Source organism: Mirounga angustirostris, unplaced genomic scaffold (assembly GCF_029215605.1).
Source record: "Mirounga angustirostris isolate CCGP_5_RB_7025 unplaced genomic scaffold, mMirAng1.0.hap1 SCAF_8, whole genome shotgun sequence".
Classification (NCBI taxonomy): Eukaryota; Metazoa; Chordata; class Mammalia; order Carnivora; family Phocidae; genus Mirounga; species Mirounga angustirostris.
Window position 1 is genome coordinate 2,814,140 of NW_026991716.1, and position 22,529 is coordinate 2,836,668.

At 45.6% G+C, this 22,529-nt stretch overlaps 1 protein-coding gene and 4 non-coding genes across 8 annotated transcripts; 1 reads left to right on the forward strand and 4 right to left on the reverse strand.

Annotated features, from left to right (window-relative positions):
- Positions 1-5,917: 5,917 nt before the first annotated feature.
- Positions 5,918-13,962, reverse strand: HMGN4 (high mobility group nucleosomal binding domain 4). 4 transcript variants are annotated; one of them, XM_045866267.3, is made up of 4 exons: positions 13,673-13,962; positions 10,295-10,339; positions 10,116-10,187; positions 5,918-7,689 (listed from the first exon to the last, which is right to left on the reverse strand). In XM_045866267.3, exon 4 carries the CDS (start codon positions 7,601-7,603, stop codon positions 7,331-7,333), a length of 273 nt encoding a protein of 90 aa, XP_045722223.1. In that variant the 5' UTR covers positions 7,604-7,689; positions 10,116-10,187; positions 10,295-10,339; positions 13,673-13,962; the 3' UTR covers positions 5,918-7,330. The 4 variants fall into 4 exon arrangements, with proteins under 4 accessions (XP_045722223.1, XP_045722221.1, XP_045722222.1 ...); XM_045866265.3 differs by having other exon boundaries at positions 10,050-10,187; positions 13,673-13,959; XM_045866266.3 differs by lacking the exon at positions 10,116-10,187 and having other exon boundaries at positions 13,673-13,959.
- Positions 13,963-14,088: 126 nt separating this feature from the next.
- Positions 14,089-14,161, reverse strand: TRNAV-CAC (transfer RNA valine (anticodon CAC)). Its single transcript has one exon. It is a non-coding gene; the product is annotated as a tRNA-Val (tRNA).
- Positions 14,162-14,606: 445 nt separating this feature from the next.
- Positions 14,607-14,679, reverse strand: TRNAR-ACG (transfer RNA arginine (anticodon ACG)). Its single transcript has one exon. It is a non-coding gene; the product is annotated as a tRNA-Arg (tRNA).
- A 3,797-nt stretch (positions 14,680-18,476) lies between these two features.
- On the forward strand, positions 18,477-18,550 carry TRNAT-AGU (transfer RNA threonine (anticodon AGU)). Its single transcript has one exon. It is a non-coding gene; the product is annotated as a tRNA-Thr (tRNA).
- Positions 18,551-22,446: 3,896 nt separating this feature from the next.
- Positions 22,447-22,529, reverse strand: TRNAL-CAG (transfer RNA leucine (anticodon CAG)). The gene has a single exon. It is a non-coding gene; the product is annotated as a tRNA-Leu (tRNA).

The window sequence follows — 22,529 nt, forward strand, 5'->3', positions numbered from 1 at the left end:
TTTCCATTCTACACTATTGTCCTGATCTCTAAACCTGTCTCCATTAACCTTCAAACACCTAAAACTCAGCTAGTGCTAATCATTTGCTTTACCAGACAAAGCCAAATGTGTGACTGGCACCCACCACTCAAGAAACCCAGCTACCTTGAGGTGGGTGCCCAGAGGAAAGAGCTACTAGAAGTTTCCCTGGGTCACTTACCGTTCTATTGGGCAGGTGAGTTCAGGCAAACATTCAGATTTAAATTTCCCAGGCCACGCTTCTTTAAAAAAGAAAGAAAGAAAGAGAGAGAGAGAGAGAGAGAGAGAGAGAAAGAAAGAAAGAAAGAAAGAAAGAAAGAAAGAAAGAAAGAAAGAAAGAAAGAAAGAAAGAAAGAAAACAAAAAAACTTCAATGAGTGAAAGCAACTCATTTTGGGGACATAATCCTTCATGAATCTCTCACATTTCTGCATGTATTGCTAGCAAGGTTCTAAGTGCTCTTTGTTCTGGATTTTCTTTTCAAGGATACTTATATAGCAAACACTCCTGGAAGAGAGTCTCTCCAGAGTGATGGGCAGGCATGCTTACTGCTCATTATGAAAGAATAGAGATCCATGGTTTAGGGTTTCTCTCTTAGAACCCACTGCATGTACAGATGTCATGGTTTTGCTCTCTGAGAACTAGAGCCAGGGAACCAGAGTAAAAATGCTGATAGTCTGGCTATTGCTATTACTAGAATAATAGACTTTCCATCGTCCCTAACCCAGGAGTGTTGTGAGTTACACCAGCATCCGTGAAACTGTGTGTGGCAAGTTTAGCTTGCAAGCTGGGTAAAGTTTCAGACCCTTTGCATTTCCTGGCACTCATCAACCCCACGCTCTCCTCTTCCTTCAGGGAAGGAAGGGTGTGGACAGCATTCTTTAGCACTCATATCTAAATGAATTCATACGTATAAGTAAATATAGATATGTTATATATTTAGTCCTATATTATATATTTAGTTATATATATAAGTAACTAAAATTAATATAGTTAACAATACTGTGTTACATATTTGAAAGTTGCTAAGACAGGAAATCTGGAAAGCTCTCATCACAAAAATTTTTTTGGCACTATGTAAAGTGACAGACGTTCACCAGACATTGTGGTGATCATTTCACAATGTACACAAATACCGGGTCATTATGTTGTACAGTTGAAACTAATACATTATATGTCAACTGTACCTCAGAAAAAAATAAATTTAAAAAATGACCAAATGAAGCGGGGGAAATCGGAGGGGTAGACGAACCATGAGAGACGAAGGACTCTGAAAAACAAACTGAGGGTTCTGGAGGGGAGGGGGGTGGGAGGATGGGTTAGCCCGGTGATGGGTATTAAAGAGGGCACGTTCTGCATGGAGCACTGGGTGTTATGCACAAACAATGAATCATGGAACACTTCATCTAAAACTAATGATGTAATGTATGGGGATTAACATAAGAATAAAAAAATAAAGAAAAAAAAAGAAGATAGCAGGAGGGGAAGAATGAAGGGGGGGAAATCGGAGGGGGAGACGAACCATGAGAGACGATGGACTCTGAAAAACAAACTGAGGGTTCTAGAGGGGAGGGGGGTGGGAGGATGGGTTAGCCTGGTGGTGGGTATTGAGGAGGGCACGTTCTGCATGGAGCACTGGGTGTTATGCACAAACAATGAATCATGCAACACTTCACCTAAAACTAATGATGTAATGTAGGGGATTAACATAAGAATTAAAAAAATGACCAAATTAAGGGGTGAATTCTGATTGATTTTTGTGCTCCCTCAAAACTTCATCATGGCCACCTTTAAGAAATGTCACCAGGTACAAGAAAATTAATAGTTAACTCACCAATACCTACATCTCTGGGAGGAGGCTGAACGATCCAGACACTGCGGGTCAGCACCTTTGCAGGGTTTCCTAACTTGGGGACTGGTGAACTTGGATGGGAAAAATATCTACATCTTCAAAATCTCTAACCTTGACCTGAAATCCGGCATACCCTTCACACACGAATGTAGGGAACAAACTACAGTCAGAAGACCCTGTGGTTTTGCCACCAAGGAAAATCAGACATTTTCGCATTGATGAGAACAAAGATGCAGCTGAACTTAAATCTCCTTACAACCCGCAGCCCGCTGATAAACGCCTGAGACACGCAGGGCCTGACATCCCCCCAGGAACTCACTCAGGGCTGCCTTATTAAAAACCCGGAGCTGCCTTACCTTAACCACAGCCAGACCTCCACGGGCTTGGGGACCCTGCTCGCAGCACACGGAAAGGCCTGCGACTGTCTACCTTCCCTCCCTCCACAAACGTCAAAGCAGATCACCAGTCTGTCCTCAAAACCACAGCTGCAGCTCCCTCTGCCCCCGGGTGCCGTCCCTGTGCTACAATAACAACACCTTTTTGAACCGAAAACGTCTCGAGGATTCGTTCTTGGCCGTTCCCCCGACCCCCACATCCGACCACACCAGCAGCATCTCGCGCTCACTGTTCGACATCGCGGTGGTGCTAAGACGGCTCTTGTCCTTTAACATTCAACACGTCGACGCAGTGTTACTGTACTTGTTTGGTAACTGTTTTGTGGTATAATTGGCTTTTTTTTTTTTTTCTTGGTCCTTCTATGTATTTCTGACGGCTTTTTAGACTCTAACCTTGAGAAGGGCTCCACGGGCTGCATCCTGAGGCCAGAGCCCCCCGCCCCCGGGGAACCGAACAGATGCGGAGGCCGCCCACCACGAGACGTGGGGTTCCGACAGGCCCCTCACCGAAGGGGACGTGGCGTGAGCGCCCGGAACCCCAAGCCTGAGCAAGGTCGCGAGGCGTCTGAGCAGCAACACAGGGAAGGCGCCTCACAGCCGCAGCCTCCCTTCCGCAGCTGGAGTCAGGACGCCGGCCTCCTGGGCAGGGGCCCGCGACGCCGAGAGCTGAGGCCTCCCGAGGGCCTAGAAGGGCCGGAAGTGCTTCTTCCGGCCGCGCCCCGGGCGCATGCGGGTGGGCTTTCGGGTTTCACGTTGCGGAGCCACGGGCAGGGCCCTGCGAGGGGCTGAGGAGGCCTGGCGCCGGTGTTACAGAGACCACTGTGAGCGCTGCTGAGGATAGGGCTTTTAGAGCAGGCAGGGAGGCTCTGGCGGGATGCCCGGAGGCCAGCAAGGAGGCGGCGGTGGCCGGCTGTGGGGAAGGTCGCGGCCTGTCCTGGCAGCGTCCACGAGAGGCCCGATCCCAGCAGACAGGCCCAAGATGGCGGCGCCACGACAGGAAAGCCCTGTGAGGAAGAAAAGGCGGGAACCCCTGCTTCCGGTCCCCGGAATGAATAGCCCGCCCCCTACTTAACAACTGTCAATAAAAGAAACGCAGCCGTCGGGGCGCACAGTTCTCTCGCTCTCGCTCTCTGGCTCCCTGCTCTCAAGTCTGCGGATTGTACTGTTCACTTTAATAAACTCCCGCTTGTGTCGCTTGTCCGCCGTGCTGCGCGTCTGTCCTTGAATTCCTTCTCGTGACACAACCAAGAACCTCTGGTGACCCCTTCAGGTTTGAGTGAGCGGAGACCTCAGGGCCCGGGGTCCCCCCAGCTCACCAGGCAACAGAACGAAGAGGGACAAGGGTCGATACAGGGAAGTACGTTTTCCTCTCTCTTCTTTCCAGCTCTTCCAGGACCAGCGCCTCAGTTTTGAGGGTCTGAAGTTTAATTACGGAAAACTCAGGATCACTCCGTCTGTTTGGTATCAGACACCCAAGTTCTCAAAACATTCACAAGCCTGGCTGTTAGTTTATGAGTTTACAGATACGAATGTAAGTGCCAAGCGGGCCAGAAAAGTGGACAAGGAGGTTTAAAGTGTAGTTTATTTCCTAATTTGCTATCCCCCGCTTAGAAATATTTGTCTAAAAAACTAGCATCTTTGTACAGAAAAAATAAGCCTTTCTAGCTTTATGTTGCTAGAGAAACACTGAAATCCTAAATTCCGTAAGACCACTTCCCCCTAGAATTTAGGGTCCTTTCATTACTACCCTTCTTCACTGGAAATTACAACTGTTTAGCACACAGCATATTATTTCTTGCATTTCGTTGTTTCCTAATGGTATCTTGGGAAACTCCTTGATATACTCAGAAACTGGATGGATTACATTTGAAATTTATACCACTGACCTTTTCAACAATGAGGAGACTTCTAGGCCCTAGAGTTGTAGACCTGGGTCTTAATTTGGATTTTTCTATTCACTGTATGATCTCAAGGCAAATTATTTAATCTGTTTGCCTCAGTTTCACTAAATGTAAAGCAAAATGGGGAGAGTAATATTCAGCTCATAGGGTCATGGAAATAAATTATGCATGGAAATCACTGGACACGGTGTTTGGCAAACAATGACCACTTAAGAAATACCTATTATTGTAAAACAAAAACAAAAACCTACTAGAATTTGGTTATGCATTTATTTTTTTTTTTTTTTATTTTTTTTTTTTTTTTTAAAGATTTTATTTATTTATTTGACAGAGAGAGACACAGCGAGAGAGGGAACACAAGCAGGGGGAGGAGGAGAGGGAGAAGCAGGCTCCCCGCAGAGCAGGGAGCCCGATGTGGGACTCGATCCCGGGACTCCAGGATCATGACCTGAGCCGAAGGCAGTCGCTTAACCGACTGAGCCACCCAGGCGCCCCTGGTTATGCATTTAAATCATTTTTTTATTCAACAATTTATTGAACTTCTACTATGCACCATATTCTCTTAACATCTTTGCAAATGTTATTACTCTTACTAGAAGGCTTTCCCCCACTCCTTGCTTGCTTGACCAACCCCTCCTGTTTTCATTTTGCTGCTTCGGTGTCAAAATGACCCAGGAAGTTCTCCCTAAAACCCCTTCCTGCTCTGGCATCAGGGGCAGGGCTCCTGCAGTGTTACCACCACACTAAGCACAGTACTGTGTGGTGACTTTATTGCATTTGACTTCGGCCTCTGAGGACAGGTAGTGTTTTTCTTTGGTCCTGACCTGTTGCTTAGCAAAGAGAAAGCACAGATACATGTTTGCTGTTTACCGGAGAAAATGGGGTGGGAATAGTTGAACAGAGGGAAGGACAGTAATACAGCATGATAAAGTAGGATTTCTTGCAATTCAGTGTGACAGCCATCTAATTGGTCTTCCTCCTTTAACTCTTGCCCTCCCCTGACAGCCTATTGCCCACCCCCAACCCCAAAACTTAGATGGCGCTCTCTGTTGGAAACTCTAATGGTATCCTGTCACTTTCAGAGGAAAATTACAGCTTGGAGAGTCTTCCATTTCCTGGGCCCTGGCTATCTCTGCAATCCTATCACCTTTATCCATCTTCTTTCCAATTTAGTCACTTCTGCGTTCTTGTTCTTCCTCAACGAGCCAAACAGCCAAACACATTTTCACCTCCTGTCTGCTGGAGTGCTTTTGCCACATATTGACATCTTTTGTTCCTTTATTTCATTAAGGTGTCTGCTCAAATGTCACTTCATCATGGAGGACTTCCCTAACCACCCTATCGAAATAGCACCCACTTTTACTTGTTTGCTTAAGGCCCCTCCTCACATAAATCTGTATTTTCTAATTCTTCCCCCAGGCCCAACTGGAATATGAGCTTGGCGAAAGCAGAGACTATTTTTTCACTGCTGTGCTGGGGGCACTTGGACAATGCCTAGCTTAGAAAGAGTAAAAATGGGAATAAAACTGTGTAGCAACAAAATTGTCTGCACATATATAATATACGGTTTACCTATGGAGAAAACCCAAAAGAACATACAGACTTATTGATGAGAGTTTAGCAAGGTATAAACTGGATATACTGGATATAAACATCAACTTTAGCTAAAAACAGAAAATGTAGTAACCAAAAATATACCGTAAGAATAGCGTCAAAAAGCATAAAGTCCCTAGGAAATACTAACAAAAGACATTTATGGAGAAAATTATAAAACTTTATTGAAAGACATTTAAAAAGGCTAAATAAATGGAGAAGTATATCATGTTCATGGATTGGAAGACTGAACATTGTATTTAGTCTATAAATTCAATACAAATCCAATAAAAATTCCAACATTTTTGTTTTGTTTTAGAACTTGTCAATCTAATTCAAAAGTTGTACAGAAGAGCAAATGGCTAAGAATAGCCAAGACACTTCCGAGGAAGAAAAATTCGGTGGTAATTTTTTTGGAGGTGGGATTTGTCCTGAGATATCAAGACTGTTTTCTAAAGTTGTAGTACTCAGGATTGTATAGCACTGCCATAAGGTTAGACAAAGTGGCCAGTGAGTCAGAATAGAAATCATTAACAGACCCACCCACACAGAGAGACTTTATTTATGAAAGAGCTGGTGTTATAGATCAGTGGGAAAGAATTAAGTATTCAGAGAATGGTGCTGGGACAACCACCACTTACCCATATGGAAAAAATATTATATTGAACTTCTATCTCCTACTTCTCACAAAAATCAGTTCAGAGCAGACTAAAGACAAATGTGAAAAGCAAGACTATAAGATGTTTACAATGCAGTAAAGAATAGCTCTATGACTTCAGGTAGGAAATGATCCCCCTACCACCAAGCTAATTTGTATTCAGCTTTATCAGAGACTTTTCAAAACCAGTTACTTCCAGGAGGACATAGTTGACAATCCATAACGTTTTACAACTTTCAAACTCCCCTTCCCCAAAAGTCAACAGTCTTCTGTTGCTGTTTTGAAAAGGCAGAGTTCTCAGAAGGGGTGGATATTTCACAAGAGGCATGTAAGATCTTTTCACAGGTCAACTCGGACATGGAAGAAAGGAACTAAAAACTCTTCAGACCATCAGTGGGACGACCCACCACCTACAAACAGGAATCTCGGCTTCTTTAGAGCAACACCGTCTTGATGTTATCACTAGAAAGCCTGAGTATTGTTACCCGACACAGGATTTTAGGGGGGCCAAGGCCACATCACAACTATTTCAGTAAGTCAAGCATATGCTGATGGCACCAGGAAAGAAGACATGAAGTTTTGCTCCTCTATGCTGTAAGGCTTCTAAGCCAAAGTGGCTGACATGTGTGAATGTCAGAGAATCTCTCCTGGGAGCCAAGATTAATCTTCAAAAACAAGGACCGAAGATCCCATCTTCCCCATTTCAATCCAGCTTCTGAGACATTCTATTAGTGGTATTTGCACTTACCACAAAACACAACAACGATGTGTCTTGTATGCTAACAACGTAAGTTTGGAAAAAAAAAAAACAACAGAACCCAAATTCTACATTTTTATAAAACTTGATTAAAGAAAAATAGTATTTCGAACAGTAGAGTCACTAGAAGTACAGAGCTATCAAAAAAAAGTACACTTCACTTGGCATCCCCACTGCCTTCTGCTTTCTGTGACTGGACTGTGGAAGCATCTAGGTTCTTTGCAGCGTTGTTCCCCTCCTTGCCACCATCCGCTTTCCCCTTTCTCCCTTTGGGCAGCTTCTCTCCTTTCTTCGCAGGGGCCTTTTTAGGCCGGGGTTCTGGTTTTGGAGGAGCCGGTTTAGCAGACAAGCGTGCCGATCTCCTCTGTGGCTCATCCTTCACCTTCCCTTTGTCACCTTTAGCATCTCCTTTTGCCTTTCTCTTGGGCATGATGGCAGCGGTGCTGGGCAGGTGGCTTGGCCAGTCCAGGGAGGGGGGCGGCTTCTGTCTTCCTCACACTGCTTCTAGAAAGATTGCTTTAACAAACACAAAAAGTGTCAACCGTAACGGGAAATGACAAATGTAACTACATTAAAATGAATCATTTGTGTAAATCAAAGATAGTATAAAAAAGTAAAAAGGTAAGTTGCAAGCTGGGCAAAGATATTCATAACACATCTAAGTGACAAGGGATTTGAATCCAGCATATATAAAGAATTTCTACAGATCCATGAGAAAAGGACAAAAGGAAAATTTTAAAACAACAAGCAAAAGTGTTAATGAGTACTTCTTAGAAGAAGTATAAATGGTGAATAAGCACATAAAAGTATGCTCAACCACATCAGTAATATGACAAATGCATACTAACACTTTACACCCATCAAACTAGTGGAAACTAAATTGTCTGACAAAATCAAGGGCTCAGCAGATGTGCAACAATTAAAACACTGTACACAGCTGGGATGTGTGTTTCTGTGTGTATAAATTAGTGTATTAAATTTGAAAACATTCTGAAAAGCAATTTCACTTCTGGGTATTTCCCTAGAGGAATTCTTCGGAGATGTGCAGAGGAAATCCCTGCGAGAATGTTTATGGTTGACTCTGTAATTTCAAAACCCGACACCACCCACTGGCCTTCAGTAACAGAATAAATAGGTTTAGTAGCATCTCTGCAAGGGAATGCTATTCAGCAGCAGAAATGAATAGATTACAGCGACATGCAAAAACACGGATGAATCTCAAGAACATACGGTTGAGTAAAAATGACAGGTTGCAAAATATGTACAGTATAGATCCACTTACAAGTATAAAAGTAAACGACATGTTTAGGCTACAAGCATGTAGTAAAACTAAAAAAACAAACAAACAAGGGATAAAGATAAAAATCGGGACAGTAGTCACATGAAAGGGGACTGAGAAAGGGATGGTGGTTGGAGAGGGTAAGAGGGTCCAGGGAAAGGGACGGGGGTAGCATTTTCTCCCTTGAAAGGAGGGTGGGGTGGGGAGGAGGACGGACATAGCTGACCTACTATTCTCTAGATTCTACACAGATGTCTCTGCTCAAGAATTAATAAAAACTACTTTTAAAAAGTATGTAGCCCAAAGCACAGATTTAGGGATACACAGAATGGAAAGTGATTTATTTTGAGCTTGGGTAATTAGGACCTGGGCCGATGGCTGGCATTCGCAAGCACTGTGTGAACTTTCTTAAGGCTTTAGGCCAAGACCAGCTACATCTCTGCCCCACTGTCGAAAACATTTCCTGGGGGATTCTGTAATCCTATGCCCTGTCCCACTCCACAGTATTTTATTTTAAGGAAAAAAAAAAAAATTATCTCGTCCCTAAATTCCTCCAGAGTCTTATTTTGCTCTGTTTTGTTTTTGCTGGACCTCACTGTGTAGATACATGATCCTTGAGCAAACTTGGTTTTGATTTTTATCCACCTATAAATGGTGCTAAAACATCAAGTTATCTATTTTTCTCCCCATTTTTTCACCATGACTAGAATTACTGGAAATTTTACATTTTTCCTTTCTTCTTGTGTAATAGAGGGAGAAATGCGTTAGTATAAAGAAGAAAGGAGAAGCAAAGTGCCTTGAATCAGTCTGTATTTTTCCCTTGGTACCTTGTAAGAAGCTGCGAACAGATGGAAATTGAGAGGAGAAACACTTCTATTCTCATGCTGAAAGCAATTCACTGAAAAGCTACTGTGAAATTAGCTGGATCCTTCTCTTCCCTTGCTGTGCTCTTCCCTTGCCTCTAAATATCCTAAATGCCTGAGGACTGAAAAGTCCCTGTTACCACAGACACGTGCTGCAGTTCGAATGATCCAGTAGACTCAACCTGCTCTCTCCCAAGGACATGCTTCCCTAGACATTACATGAATTTATGCCTAATTTATTCTCTTTTTTCTCTCTCCCAAATGTACCACTAAAGAAATGTGTGAACAATCCTTACAGAACAAAAGGCTTTTTTTTTTAATCCGAATTCTGAAACAATAAAGAAAATAATTTTTAAAGAAAGAAATTGAGAAGGACACCAGAGATCACATAGCTCAACTCTGGGTATGGTAAAGGTGTGCCCAGAAAGGAACAGGCAGGAAAAGACAGCCGCTGTTAAAATGAAGGAACCAACGTTGAAAGATATTTTATAGCATGAAAATCATTTGTCTAGCGTTAGGGTGACATGGTTTATACCTGTTGCCCGGGTATAACTATTAATAATGCTCCCATTCACTCTCAAAAGTGTGCCAACTTGAATAAAAAATGAAAATGTCACTCTAAACCTTCTGCATATATTCTTAGAGGCCTTTCTGTTACCAGAGAATGAGAGAGGAAGCCAAAGGGTGAGCTTTTGTTCTAGGACACACTTCCCTAAAGAATGGACACTCCATACCATTCTCCTTCCATCTCACTCCAAAACTGTGTTTCTTAGCCCACGTCCTGGTGTGGGAATGCTCACAGTCTGTTTCCTGGGCTCAGTCTTCTTCATGTTAGATCCCTTGCAGTCCATCCCAAGCAGGGGGGCCATGATCTCCACATGTCAAAGGCCGAAACACAGCAGGTAACAATAAAGATAAATTCAAGGAAAACAGGCCGCTGGCTGAGTATACGAATATGGATTAGTTCCTTGAAACTCACCTTCAGGACGCTTATCAGGAGACCACGGGCTGACTCTCCAGAGACCTTACAAATTAGGAGACAGATACACAAATAAGGAAAAAGGGCCAGTGGGATAAAAGTCATTTCATTTCCGTGAAAGCCAAAGAGGGATGGGGAGGACAGTGTTCTCACCACACAGGGGTGTTAACTGAAAAGAAATTATCTGAGGTGGAGTACCGGACAATGAAACTATTCTGTATGCACTGTAATTGTGGATACATGACCTTATGCATTTAGCAAAACTCAACTGTAAATAAACAATGGACTTCAATTAAGAATAATGTGGAAACACTGGCTCATCAATTGTAACAAATGTACCGCACCAATGCGAGTTGTTATTAATAAGAGAAACTTTAATAATAGGAGAAACTACTTTCTGCTCAACTTATCTGAAAAACTAAAACTGGCCTTAAAGAAATAGTCTACTAATTAAAAAAATATATATATATTTTAAGAATTAAAAAAAGAGGAAATCATTTGTTAGGCAATAAAATAGAGAAGTCATAGGATTATAAATATTCTATCATGCATGTGAGAGAAAAGAAATATTATGAACTGGCAGATAAATCATATAAGTAATTTTGTAACTTTGGGAATACAGAGAAAGGACTTTCAGTGCTATCACCAGGGCAAGAAATGATCACAACATGGCAACAATGTTTAAAGTTTTAGGAATTTAACAATTCCCCTTTGTTAAAATAACACTTCCAAGGACAGAAGTATATTAACAGAGAACAGAACAAACAAAATAGTGAAAGTGTTGAATCATTCATCTTCGCCTTGCAAAGAATCGGGCTGAAATTCTTGTGAAAGTTCACAATTTAACTCTTCATTTAAGCAGATTGCTTGTTCTATAATGTGGAAAGGTATCTCTCCCTCAGCAGCCTCAGGGGACAGGGAACATCTGCTCCATCCTTTTTAATAAATACTTTTTTAGCTATGAAGACTTGCATATTTTATTAGAAGCAGACCCACGAAGTTTAAGTTAACTGGTAGAAGTGGCTTTAAAAACCTAAAAAGTCAAATAAAAAGCAAATAGTCTGTTTCATCTGCAACAGAAATATGCAAATAATGAGTAAAATGAGGAGATGCAGGTGCGCTATAGTCTTCTGTGAGGTTAACTGCTGGGAAATCTCCAAACTCTGTCAATAATATATATAATACATCGATCTTCGTCCCCAGAAGTGAGCAGAATTTGCCCCCCTCCCCCACCCAAATTCATAGGTTGAAGTCCTAACCCCGAGGACCTCAGACTGTGACTGTATTTGGAGATGGGCCCTTTAAAAAGGTAGTCAAGGAAAAATGAGGTCATGTGGGTGGGTCCTAATCCTATATATAAGAGTAGATGAGGACACAGAAAACACAGACAGATGACCGTGTGAAGAGGTAGCAAGAAGGTGACCATCTGTGAGCTAAGCAGAGAAGCCTGAGAAGAAACCAAACCTGCCATCATCTCGATGCTGGGCTTGCAGCCTTTAGAACAGAGAAAATAAATTCCTGTTGTTCATGACACGCAGTCAGCGGCATGTGTTAGGGCAGCCCTAGCGGACTTCCACGGGAGGGAGGAGCGTAAAGACCTTAGTGACCTACAACGCAGCTTGGATTAGATTCATTTTGCCGTCTTGCATAGCTCTCAAAATCCTTTTCCCATATTTTTTTTCTCTTTCATTATAAGCCTGTCTCCAGTATCCATGGAGCAAATCCCACCTCATCCTACACACCGCACCCCATTCCCAGCAAACAGGTACAAGGCACATTTTAGCAGCATCCTTTTGCTCCCTTAATGTTACTGACCTGGATTTCTGGGAGACCGTTCTAACTTGGGTTCTAGTCTCAATCCCACCCCAAAGTCAGAAGGCCACCTTCTTCTCTCTGTGACTTGGGGTTGGAGGGAAGACCTGGGAGAAGGCTGCTAACACCAAGCTTAGGAAAGGAAGGATAAAGGCTATAACAAAATAAAATAAAAGATCGTAGGTAAGGTGCAGTGTGCCACAGGATCAAGAGCTCACAGGGCATCAGCCACTATCTAGGGCCCATTTGTTCTCCACCTTCCAAAGGAACTACCAGCCAAGGTGGGCAGCCTGAGCTTCCATCTGGCATTGAGGGAGACTGGGGGAGGGAAGGGTGGTAGAAGAAGGTGAGACCGGCAGAGTGTCTGAAAGGGTAGGGCTCCTTCCGCATTTTGCCAGAAAACACCTGATTTGAAGAGAAGCAGAGAGTCGTAGGCTTTCAATGAAACCGTCACCCCCCTGCAACTGGTTGGCTTGGCCACACTCGGTTTCCCAGCTGAAGTACTCCTGCCCACTGGCATCACAGAGGGATGGGAGGAGACACATCTCCCAACGCCTCCCAGGCCCCTGAGACCCCCGCCTCCTTTCAGGGCACCACGTTAACTGACTTGTATTTCTGAGCGGTACAGAAGAGATTTCAAATGAAAATGTCTTAGATACATTTCTCCTGAGCACATACCAAAGCTGATTATTATCTTGCTAACAAGGGAATGAACAAGATGATAAAAGGAAGGGTTTTTCTGAGAAGGTATGGAAATGGAGGAAGAGGGAGCTGGGGAGAAAGAGAAAGAAAAGCCGCGCATTAGGTAAAGACTGCCCCTTCTTTTCTTAGGGCCGTAAAAACATCACATTCATAGCAGTCATTTCAGGGAACCCAGAGTAACGGGGTCTGAGAGCCTGGGCTCGGCTAGCCCCTAAAAGTAGTAGCTGCAGCAGCAGAAATAAAAGCAACGAAAGTAGGAGCAGTCCTAACAGTGCGTCTACGAAGGAAATCCTGGGCTACCCCGAGGCTGGCAGGTGGAATATCCAGACCTCCGCGCCAGAAAAGGCCCCCGATGGATCCCATTAACACGGAAGCAGGCCGTGTGCCAGCCAGAGGGCAGAGGCCGCACACCAGGGCTCGAGACCCGGTTTTAAACAGGGGCTGCGGGGGCCTTTCCCAAGCTTCGCGGCAAGACGCGGACCCCGCAGCTGGTCCGTGTCTTAACTTCGGGATCGCCTTCCTTCTTCTGGCGGGGAGCGCAGGAAGCCTCGGGCCGTCGGCGCCCGCTCGGTGGGCCCTCCCGAAGCAGGCCTCACGGAGCGGGGCCCCGGGGAGGCAGAGGCCGCGCCCAGGCCGGGCCCGCCGGCCTGCGGCTGCCGTCCTTCCACACGCCCTCGCCGCCGCCCCGCCTCTGCCCGGGCGTCTGCGGTCTCCGCGGGGCCCACAGGTTCGCGCTCCGGGCCGCCCGCGGGACCGTTCCCCTGGAGAGGCGACCCGGCCCGACCGCCGGCGGGTCCCCAGCACCGGGGCCGGCCCCGACCACCCCGCTGTCGGGAGGCGCGCGCTCGGGCCTCCGCTGCTTACCCGAGTCCCGCGGCCGTCCGAGAGGCGCGGGCGCCCAGCTGCCGCCCGGGCCGCGCGGGTGCCCTGGGCTGGGGCAGGGCCGGCGCGCGCCGAGGGGCCGAGGGGCCGAGGGGAGACGCGCGCAGCGGGCCCTGCCGGGAACAGGAAGGCGGCGGGCGGCGAGGAACCGCTTCCGGGGCTGCGGGCGGCCGGCCGCCTCGCGTCGGAGCGGGGGAGAGCCGCTTCTCCCCTCGCGATACGTCAGGCCGCCGCCCGGGCCGCGGGACCCCGACCCCCCGCGGGCGGCGCCGCCTCCGTGCCACGGCCCGGCCACAAGGCGACAAGAGGCGGGGAGCGCATTTATGAAGACGTGATATGGGGTTTTTTAAGTGCGTAAGAAAAAATTTGAAGGAATTAGTTGCAAAACGGAGAGCGCGTGTTTCCGCCCGGTTTCGAACCGGGGACCTTTCGCGTGTGAGGCGAACGTGATGACCACTACACTACGGAAACTCGGCAGCGAGCGCCTTCCCGGGAAGGCAGTTCCCCGCAGAACACGCCCTTCCCCCCTTGCAGATGGCCGCGGTTCCCGGGTGCACGCCTCCGGGCGCCGCGAGCGCTCCCACCAAACTCGCCATTGGCAAGCGCAGACCAGGCCCTTGCAGGGTACGGACCCGGAGCCACATCCTTAGAACGGCCGGATGCAGGAGGGCAATAGAAAGACTTGAATCCTCGTGAAACTCGGGCGCGACGGGCGTGCCCCGGGACCGCGCCCCTTCCGCGGGCCGAGACGCGGGAGCCGCTCTGCAGGGGAGTGATGACCCCAGCCGTGCTAAAAGCGGCGCCTTCTCGCTCTGGAGAATTTGCAGGCAAACTTCCCTCCGCCCGAATTTTCGAACACGGAGCTCCTCGGCGGCGCGCGGAGGAAAGAAGTAAAACAGCGCAGCGCGGCGCGCCCCGAGCCAGCCAGGAGTCGAACCTGGAATCTTCTGATCCGTAGTCAGACGCGTTATCCATTGCGCCACTGGCCCGCACTGGGACGTGGGGGCGCCTGGACGCCTTCGGGAGGACGCAGGCGCCGGCGGGGCCCCGGCAGCCGCGGGCTCGCGCCCCGGCGTCCTCTCTGCGCGCGCCCCTCTCCATCCACGCGTTCGCTCACCAGCCGGTGTTACCGACCGTTCGAGGCGCTGGAAGCCGATCCGAGAAGGAAAGCGGTGCGATCCCTGCCCTTCGAGAAACTTACGGCCACGAAGCACTGCATAAGTAAAAGAATCATGATAAGCACTTGGAGGGAAACGAGCAAACCGGGAAGACTAGGAAAGCCCAGCAGCGCCGGTGATGAGCGCTGGAGAAATGCGGCTCTCGGGGAAAAGAGCGGGGAACGGGGGAAATCTCCGGGGCAGAGGCCTGCCGACCACCCCGGGTCCTGTAGACCCTCGCGAGGGCTTTGGAAGTGACCTGTAGGAAACTGGGAGTCGTTGTGGCCTGGCGTGATCTGACGTGCCGTTCTGTCTCTCCTCGGGTCGTTACCCATTTTGCATTTCAGTATTTACTAAGCAAGGCTCACTGCTAAGCACCTGCTCGGCCTGCGCTTCTACCGCTGGGCCCACAGCTCAGAATTTGACACCTTTTAAAAGGAGCATCATCAGCCCGCGCGCGCACGGACGCTCTCACGTGTTTGCTTTCTCGGGAAGCAAATAAGCATCTCTTATGTGTGCGGTTCAGCCTATTTCTGAGAAGGAAGCGCTCTCTCCATGCCTGGGTGGGCATTGTAAATAACTTGAGGGCCAATAACAGATGGAGTAAAACTGCCTGATCCTGAGAACATACACGCTGAGTTTAGAAAAGAGTTGTTTTCAGCTCATAAGATGGCAGCAGTCCTTAAGAAGAATATACATGTTGCTACTCTTTCTGCATAACGTTAAAGTCGATCTAGTTAGGAATTTCCCCCAGGACAGTAGAGCAAGGGACTTCTGACCAGGTTTTGTACTGTACCCTTAGGGCACTTTGGTGGTTATGGACTGCCTCATAGAATAATACTTTTAAATATAAAGAAAAAAGATAAATACATAAGATTTCAAAGGGAAATTAACTATATTGAAATACGTTATCAAAATATTAAACATTTATGATATGGTAATAGTTGTGCTCCTTTATTAATGTGCTAAATGGCAATATACAGCAGGAGGTCTAATGAATACTGTAATTTCAAAGCACTCGTGAGCATAAATGGTATTTAAAGAAATTTGTAACAACTGTACTTTGATGTGAAATATTTGTGATTTCTGAAAGTGATAAAGTAGAAAGGGCTGAAATACAACTGTGATCTGTTGCCTACATTCATAGTGGAAGAAAACCCAAAATTTCAGTAACAAGTTAGTCAAGATAAAAATGTATTTTCCCACCCAAGTTCACAGACTATCCTCTCCCTGTAAGAAAAAGGAGATTTCTAAAGAGAAGTTTGGAAACATGAACAGTTATGCCTGAATTTTCAGAAATGAAGCAAACAGGGGTACTTCTTGGTTCTATTTTATGCTCATCACATACCCAGCTGGTCAGGCCAGATCCCAAGGTGTCCCTGGAGCCATAGATCCCATCTTGCACCTGTAAAATGGGCTTCACTCCGAGTTGGAGGCCCTGTCCACATTTGCTCTCCTCAGTGTCTACAAACACGTCCTGTTGTTTTGTAGATTTCGAAAGCTTCTGCTGCTTCAGTCTTCTCTGCCATGTTCACCACCTGACGTGAGCTGAGGCAGGCTTTAACTTCGCTTTTGGAGATCTTTCTACTGCACCTTCTTTTCTGAGCGTTCCAGTTTCTAGTTTCCGGTCTTTTCTTCAGTGGTTGTATCAGTCAGAGAAACAGAGTCCAGAAAAAAACAAAAAAAAAAAACAAAAAACAGAACCAGTAAGAGAATATAAATGAATGAATGAATATTTCTAGGACTGGCAAGTCTGAACTCTGCTGGGCAGGCCTGTACTTTAGAAAATCTCAGGCAGGAGCTGATGCTACTGAATTTCTTCTTCCTCAGGAAAACTTCCATTTTGCTTTTAGAGCCTTTCAACTCGTTGGAAGTAATAATTGGTTGGAAATAATAACTGGTTCAACTGGCTGGCTCACCCATATTACTGAGGGTACTTATAGTCAACTCATTGTAGATGTTAACCATATTTACAAAATATCTTCACAGCAACATGTAGATTAGTGTTCAGTTGAATAACTGGATCGCATAGCCTAGCCAAGTGAACATATCATGCTAACCATCACAGTGGTGGATTCCTCTCATCCTCTGTGTCTCAGTACACTGTTCTTCTGGTTTCTCTCTCAAGCATATGGAAAATGGCACTGTCTGCCCCTCCCCTGTTTCTTTACATTATTGTCAGCAGTCTGTGACACGGAGATCCATTCCTTCTCCAATTTCAGATGTCTGCAACAGAGCCAGTGTGAGAGGCCTTTCCATGGTCTGGTGACACTGGGAATTGAGTAGAAGACAGAATTCACATCCAGATTTCTGGAAATGATTGCTCTAAGTCTCATTTTTTCCCCCCAAGATTTGCCTCTGGCTTGTTAAACAGCTTAGTTCCCAGAATTTCAGTGCACATTTTGACAGTTGCTAACCAAAGGAAAAACCCAAACAAAATACCGTTGGCTCTGCTGTCTCTCGGACTGCCTGCCACAGTTTGGTCAAAGCCATAGTAGGAGTGACTGTGCTGTTTATGATTATATGGGCTCCAAGCACAGTAATAATATGATGGCTAATCCTGTAATATTAAAGAAATAGTTGCTTACTTCATGGAGTCTCCAACTGATTTCATAGACTTCTGATGTTTCACTGAAATGGGAAATCTAGCAGAGTCATGGGCTTTCACACCTCATCCCCTCGCCCCCCATCATGTATGTAGGGGAAGGTAAGTGTCCGTTGCTGCCTTATAGAGCGTGACAGCGAAATCCTTCAAATATTGATACAGTTTACAAAAACTGAAATGTTGATTTCGGCATTATCACCATGACAATAGATTTCAAGCAACAACACAGCCACTCATAATTTCATTGGGGGAAGTTACTTTCACACTCGTGGCCACAGAATTTGTAAATTCTTGGGAGTTTCACTAAGGCTCTCTGTTCAAATTGTATTCCCAAGGGCAGATTCATTTTACAGAGACTAGAATAAATTGGGAACAGTTACAAATACTCACACAAGTCCCCATGACAGTATAGAAATTCTTGTGAATGTTCTCAATTTGACAGCTTATCAAACAGATCCTTCGAACAAGTTTTAGGACAAGAAAGCTTCTCTCCCTCTGTAGCTTCAGAGGAAGGGGGGCCACTCCTTTCTTTCTAAGACTAGGTTTTAATTATGAAGTCTCGTATTTTTAAGGTGCGACTCTGGAATTCCATTAGCTAAGATTATAAGCAAGAAGCAGGCAGGTGGAACCCAATTTTACGGAAAGAAATGGGGTAAGGAATGACTGGACTTTTAATCAAACACTGTGAAATACAGGACCGACAGCTCGCTTCCTGAGGGACCAGTGCTCGGGGCTGGAAGCGTTCCCCACCTTGGGCCGCGGGTCACACTCCCCGCGGACGCAGGAGAACCTTCCTCCCCGCAGCTTCTGGCGCCGCCGGAAGGGGACTCCGTTTTCCTGTAGCCGTGCGGTTCCTTAGTTCTTGGTGGGGTGGGGGGACGAAGCGGGGTCTGCTTCATCTTTAGGGTCTGGAGAGGCATCTGGGCTGCTCCTGTCCCTCAATGGGGAGAAAATCCAGAAATGCACCCAACAGACGCGGAGACCATTCCTTTTCACTGTCGATTTGGAAGCGGGCAGGCGTGCGGGCTCCGTGGCTTAGCTGGTTAAAGCGCCTGTCTAGTAAACAGGAGATCCTGGGTTCGAATCCCAGCGGGGCCTTTTGTGGTTTTTCCCACCGTCCATAAAGAGGATGAGCGATCGAGGTGTAATATGAGGGGTCAATTCCCCTGCGGAATTCACCTCAAGTGTTTTCTGTGGCTCTGAGGGTGAGCTGTTTGTTTGCAAAGCGAAGACAGAAAGACAAATTTACATTTCTTTAGGGAGAAAGAATTTCTACCTTTCTTGATGTCAACCTCTTTATTTCACATGTAATATGTTTTTGGCACATACTAAAGGAACCAGGGAAAGCAGAAGGCAAGATCACCAAGTTTAAACTACAAGCAACATCATCATCTCTGGTCATTCTGTTCTCTTTCCTGGGGGAATTCCAAACGGATGCTCTCTCACAATCTGCAGGCAGTATTTTTAGAAAGGTCAGCCTCTGGAATGATTGATAAAGGTTTTGTTGATAAGCAGCAGCATCTCAGTTCATAGCACCCACTAAAACCCAACCACATAACACAAGCTGTAAGTGAGTATTTTCAAAGGTGGTTTTGTGCCCGGAGTTTTTTGGAAAGGAAAATCAAACCGAAACAAATATTTGTCACCCGGATTTCAGAAAAGAAGGTCAGGGAGAAGCATCTACTTAATTGTATTATCAGAGTGGATAGCCCACAAGAACAGGCAGACTTGAAGAAGTCCAGAAGAGCTGAGGTGCCTATTCCCAAACTCTCCAAGAGGGAAGAAAAAAAAAAAAAAAAAGCAAGTGGGAAAGAAGTCTGGAGTTCTACTCGCAGCCAGGCCCCTACAGAAACTAACACGACGGAAATGGAAGCTTGCTGAAGCTGTTACCAACCCTCTTGCTCATCTCCCACCACCAAACTCCCCACCACCTGGCACAGAAAGTCCCACCAACCTGCTTTTACCTACAGAGCACATTATTTTATGTAGATGGTCAAGGGTTGAAATATGTGCTATCTACAGAAACGAAGTGTCCCAATACTTTGAGAAACAGTTCAGGAAAACAATTCTATTCTTGTGGAGAATTTCTCCACTCACTCTGCAGCTTAACTCCCCACTTTTCTCTATAGGCGGCAGACAGCAATGGAAAGGCAGACCCTCTTTTTCACTACATCCTCCCATCCTCTGCTCATGAAAACCTTTCTTCCAGGTCTAGAGTACAGATGTCTATCAAGTGCAGAGGACAGCTGAATCACCGAGCAGAAGTCAACACTAGACCACTACTTCATCCTGTTATTGAATTCGACTTAACCTTCACTCCCCTGCTCCATCAGGGTCCAGGAATACCTTTCCTGGGATGCTTCCAGCCCAGAGGCCCTCAACAGATTGCATGATCTGTACCATTGAGGTAATGGTACTGGCTACTGAAGCTATAGAATATTCCAGGTGAAAATTCTAACCATCTTTCCCAAAAGCTTAAAAGACTTCCTAACTCTCCACGTATCAATCACGAACGTGATTCATATGTACAGTGGAAATGACTTACAATCAAATGCTTGTTTATCCACCCAGTGCCTATCTGTCCAGAGCCAAGTATATGGCAAGCACCATGCTAATCATGCACATGGGTCATGAATTGTGTTCTAAAAAGGCTGGGGGAAGGGGTGGCAAACAATTCGATGGTGGCTTGTAGTAACACTGACAGTGGGGGCCACAGTTTGCTATTTAACCCAGACTGGCGGAGGTAGAAGGAGGTGGGGGCAGACTCCATGCAAGAAGTGACGTCCAAACTGTTCATGAGGGAGATGTACAACTTCTGCAGGCAAGAGAGTGGGCTGGGGAGAAGGTGTGGACAGAGTGCTCTAGGCAAAGGGAATGGCGTGTGACCAGAGGTGACAAAGAGGATGCGCAGGGCGGGTAAGTGGAAGCAATGAGAGGAGGAGGTGTGTTTGCACTTGAAACTCTTGTGTGGACATGACCAAAGGCCTTTGGGCATCCTCATCACTTGTGGCCTCATGAAGACCACAGATGGACTTGACCTGACAGCTGATAACTATCAAGTGCTTCATGGATTATGTTTTGTTTTGTTTTTGCTTCATGGTTTTTTGGTTTTTGTTTTGTTTTTGTTTTTCAAAAAGACCATGTATTACCAAAGCTGTAAAGGTAGCCCTTGAATTTACTAGTTATGAAGTAAGTAGAGTCTCTAGCTGGACTGCTGAGGTTCTCCTATGAGGAGGTGGAGCTAGAAGGGACCATGTTTCCCGTTTCACCCTGGATAGCAACACTCATCTACTTGCTTTCTATCTGACTTTGTTACCATCTGGTCTACCTCCTGGGGCAAGGGCTATCTCTGGATCTCCAGAGTTCCACACAGGCCCCTGCAAAGAACAGGTGCTCTATTGGAACAAAAAAAAAATACCATTTATCTGGTATTTATTATTTCCCAGGCATTTGTTATTTGCCAAGCACTTCATGTATACTAAGTCATGCAATTCCCACAGCATCCTTATGAGGGAAGGTTCAATTATTTCCCCTACTTTAAAGAGGAGGACACCAAGGCTCAGGGATACAAAGTCACTTGCCTGGAAGGCCATACAGCTCATAAGTGACCGAGTCAGGGGTGAACCCATGTAGCCTGAATAGCATTGAACCAACCTGTTGGCCCTCCAAGTATCTCTAAATGCTTCTCCTCTTTGCACCTATTTGCCATTTCCTTCTTTGTCATATGCTGCCGAGGCCCAAGTGGGGACTCAAAATGGGCAGAAATGGACTATGTGGCCACCTGGGCAATAAGAAGAAACCTTGTTTGGTTGCTCTTTTCTAACCTTACTGCTGACAATCTTTCTAAGAAATACCAATTCACTTTTCTTTCAGTGTATGCATGAACGTTTCTGTGAATTTTGAGGAATTTGGGAGAAGACAGAATGATTCTGAATATCAGTGATCATAAAACAGATCCACCCTGTTTTCAGTCTTTGTAAGTGGATATTAGATTGGATTTCTTTTTTAGAAAGGAAGGTGAGGAGAAAATTCTAGTTACCTGAGATTTTTGATTACTTGGGGTTTTGTAATAAATTATGTAAGAATAATAATACTTACTGTCCAAGTTTGGAGTTCATAATAGAAACATTGTATGCTAATATTTGTAACTAGCTATTAATGCTTAAGACATTAATGACTTATCAGGACATCAGGAAACTTGAATTTTAGGGCTATTTCTGAAGACGTCACTAAACATGAATTTCTGTGTTTCTAAACCACGTTCCCTGGGTCCGGGATCCTGTTATAAAGTGCAAACTTTGCAAACTGCCCTGATGGACAGACCCCCATGATCAGCCATTTGCTCCTGTTGTATGTCAAGGAAAGCTTCGGATCGGAATATGTAGGAAGATGTTCATTGACAGCACCCTTTTCTGTGGTGGAAAGACGTGAGACCCAATTTGGGAGTCATCCCTGGGTACTCACTTGCAGATCTCTGTGCAGCAATTAGAAGCAATTGGTCTAGATGTGCAGACAGTAACAGAAATAAGCCTCAAAACCATGGTAGGACAGGAATAAAGTAAAAATAGAATGGGATATGTGAAAGAGCGCCATTTACGTGAATTAAAAACGCAAGCACTGAAACCAAAAATGTATGTTCTACAGACACATTTAGAAAGAAAAAGATGACCTTTCTCCAGTAATTTCTTATGGTTATTGGGAAATGAGATTGAGAAAAAGGTATTAGAAAGAAATCCATAAGTAAACAACACAAAAGAGGGGCCCTGGGGACATCAGTGTCATTTAGGAGTTGACATTCCTTCAATTCCTTGAATGTGAGAGAGACAGGGATGAGATTAAAATTGCTAGTTCTTAAATCGTCTTCTAAGTACATAGTGCTCAATTCTAGCGCGCGGATAAGAAATTTTAAAAAAATTGATCATCCTATGGGGGCGTGGAATACAGGAAAAGGTGGCGGGATACATTCACTAGTCTAACAACTAAAAGGGTTGCGCTGTCAGGAGTGGGATTCGAACCCACGCCTCCAGGGGAGACTGCGACCTGAACGCAGCGCCTTAGACCGCTCGGCCATCCTGAC

What these genes read in the sequence shown, in the direction of transcription:
- HMGN4 (XM_045866267.3), bottom strand. Translation starts at nt 7,603, where the DNA reads ATGCCCAAGAGAAAGGCAAAAGGAGATGCTAAAGGTGACAAAGGGAAG.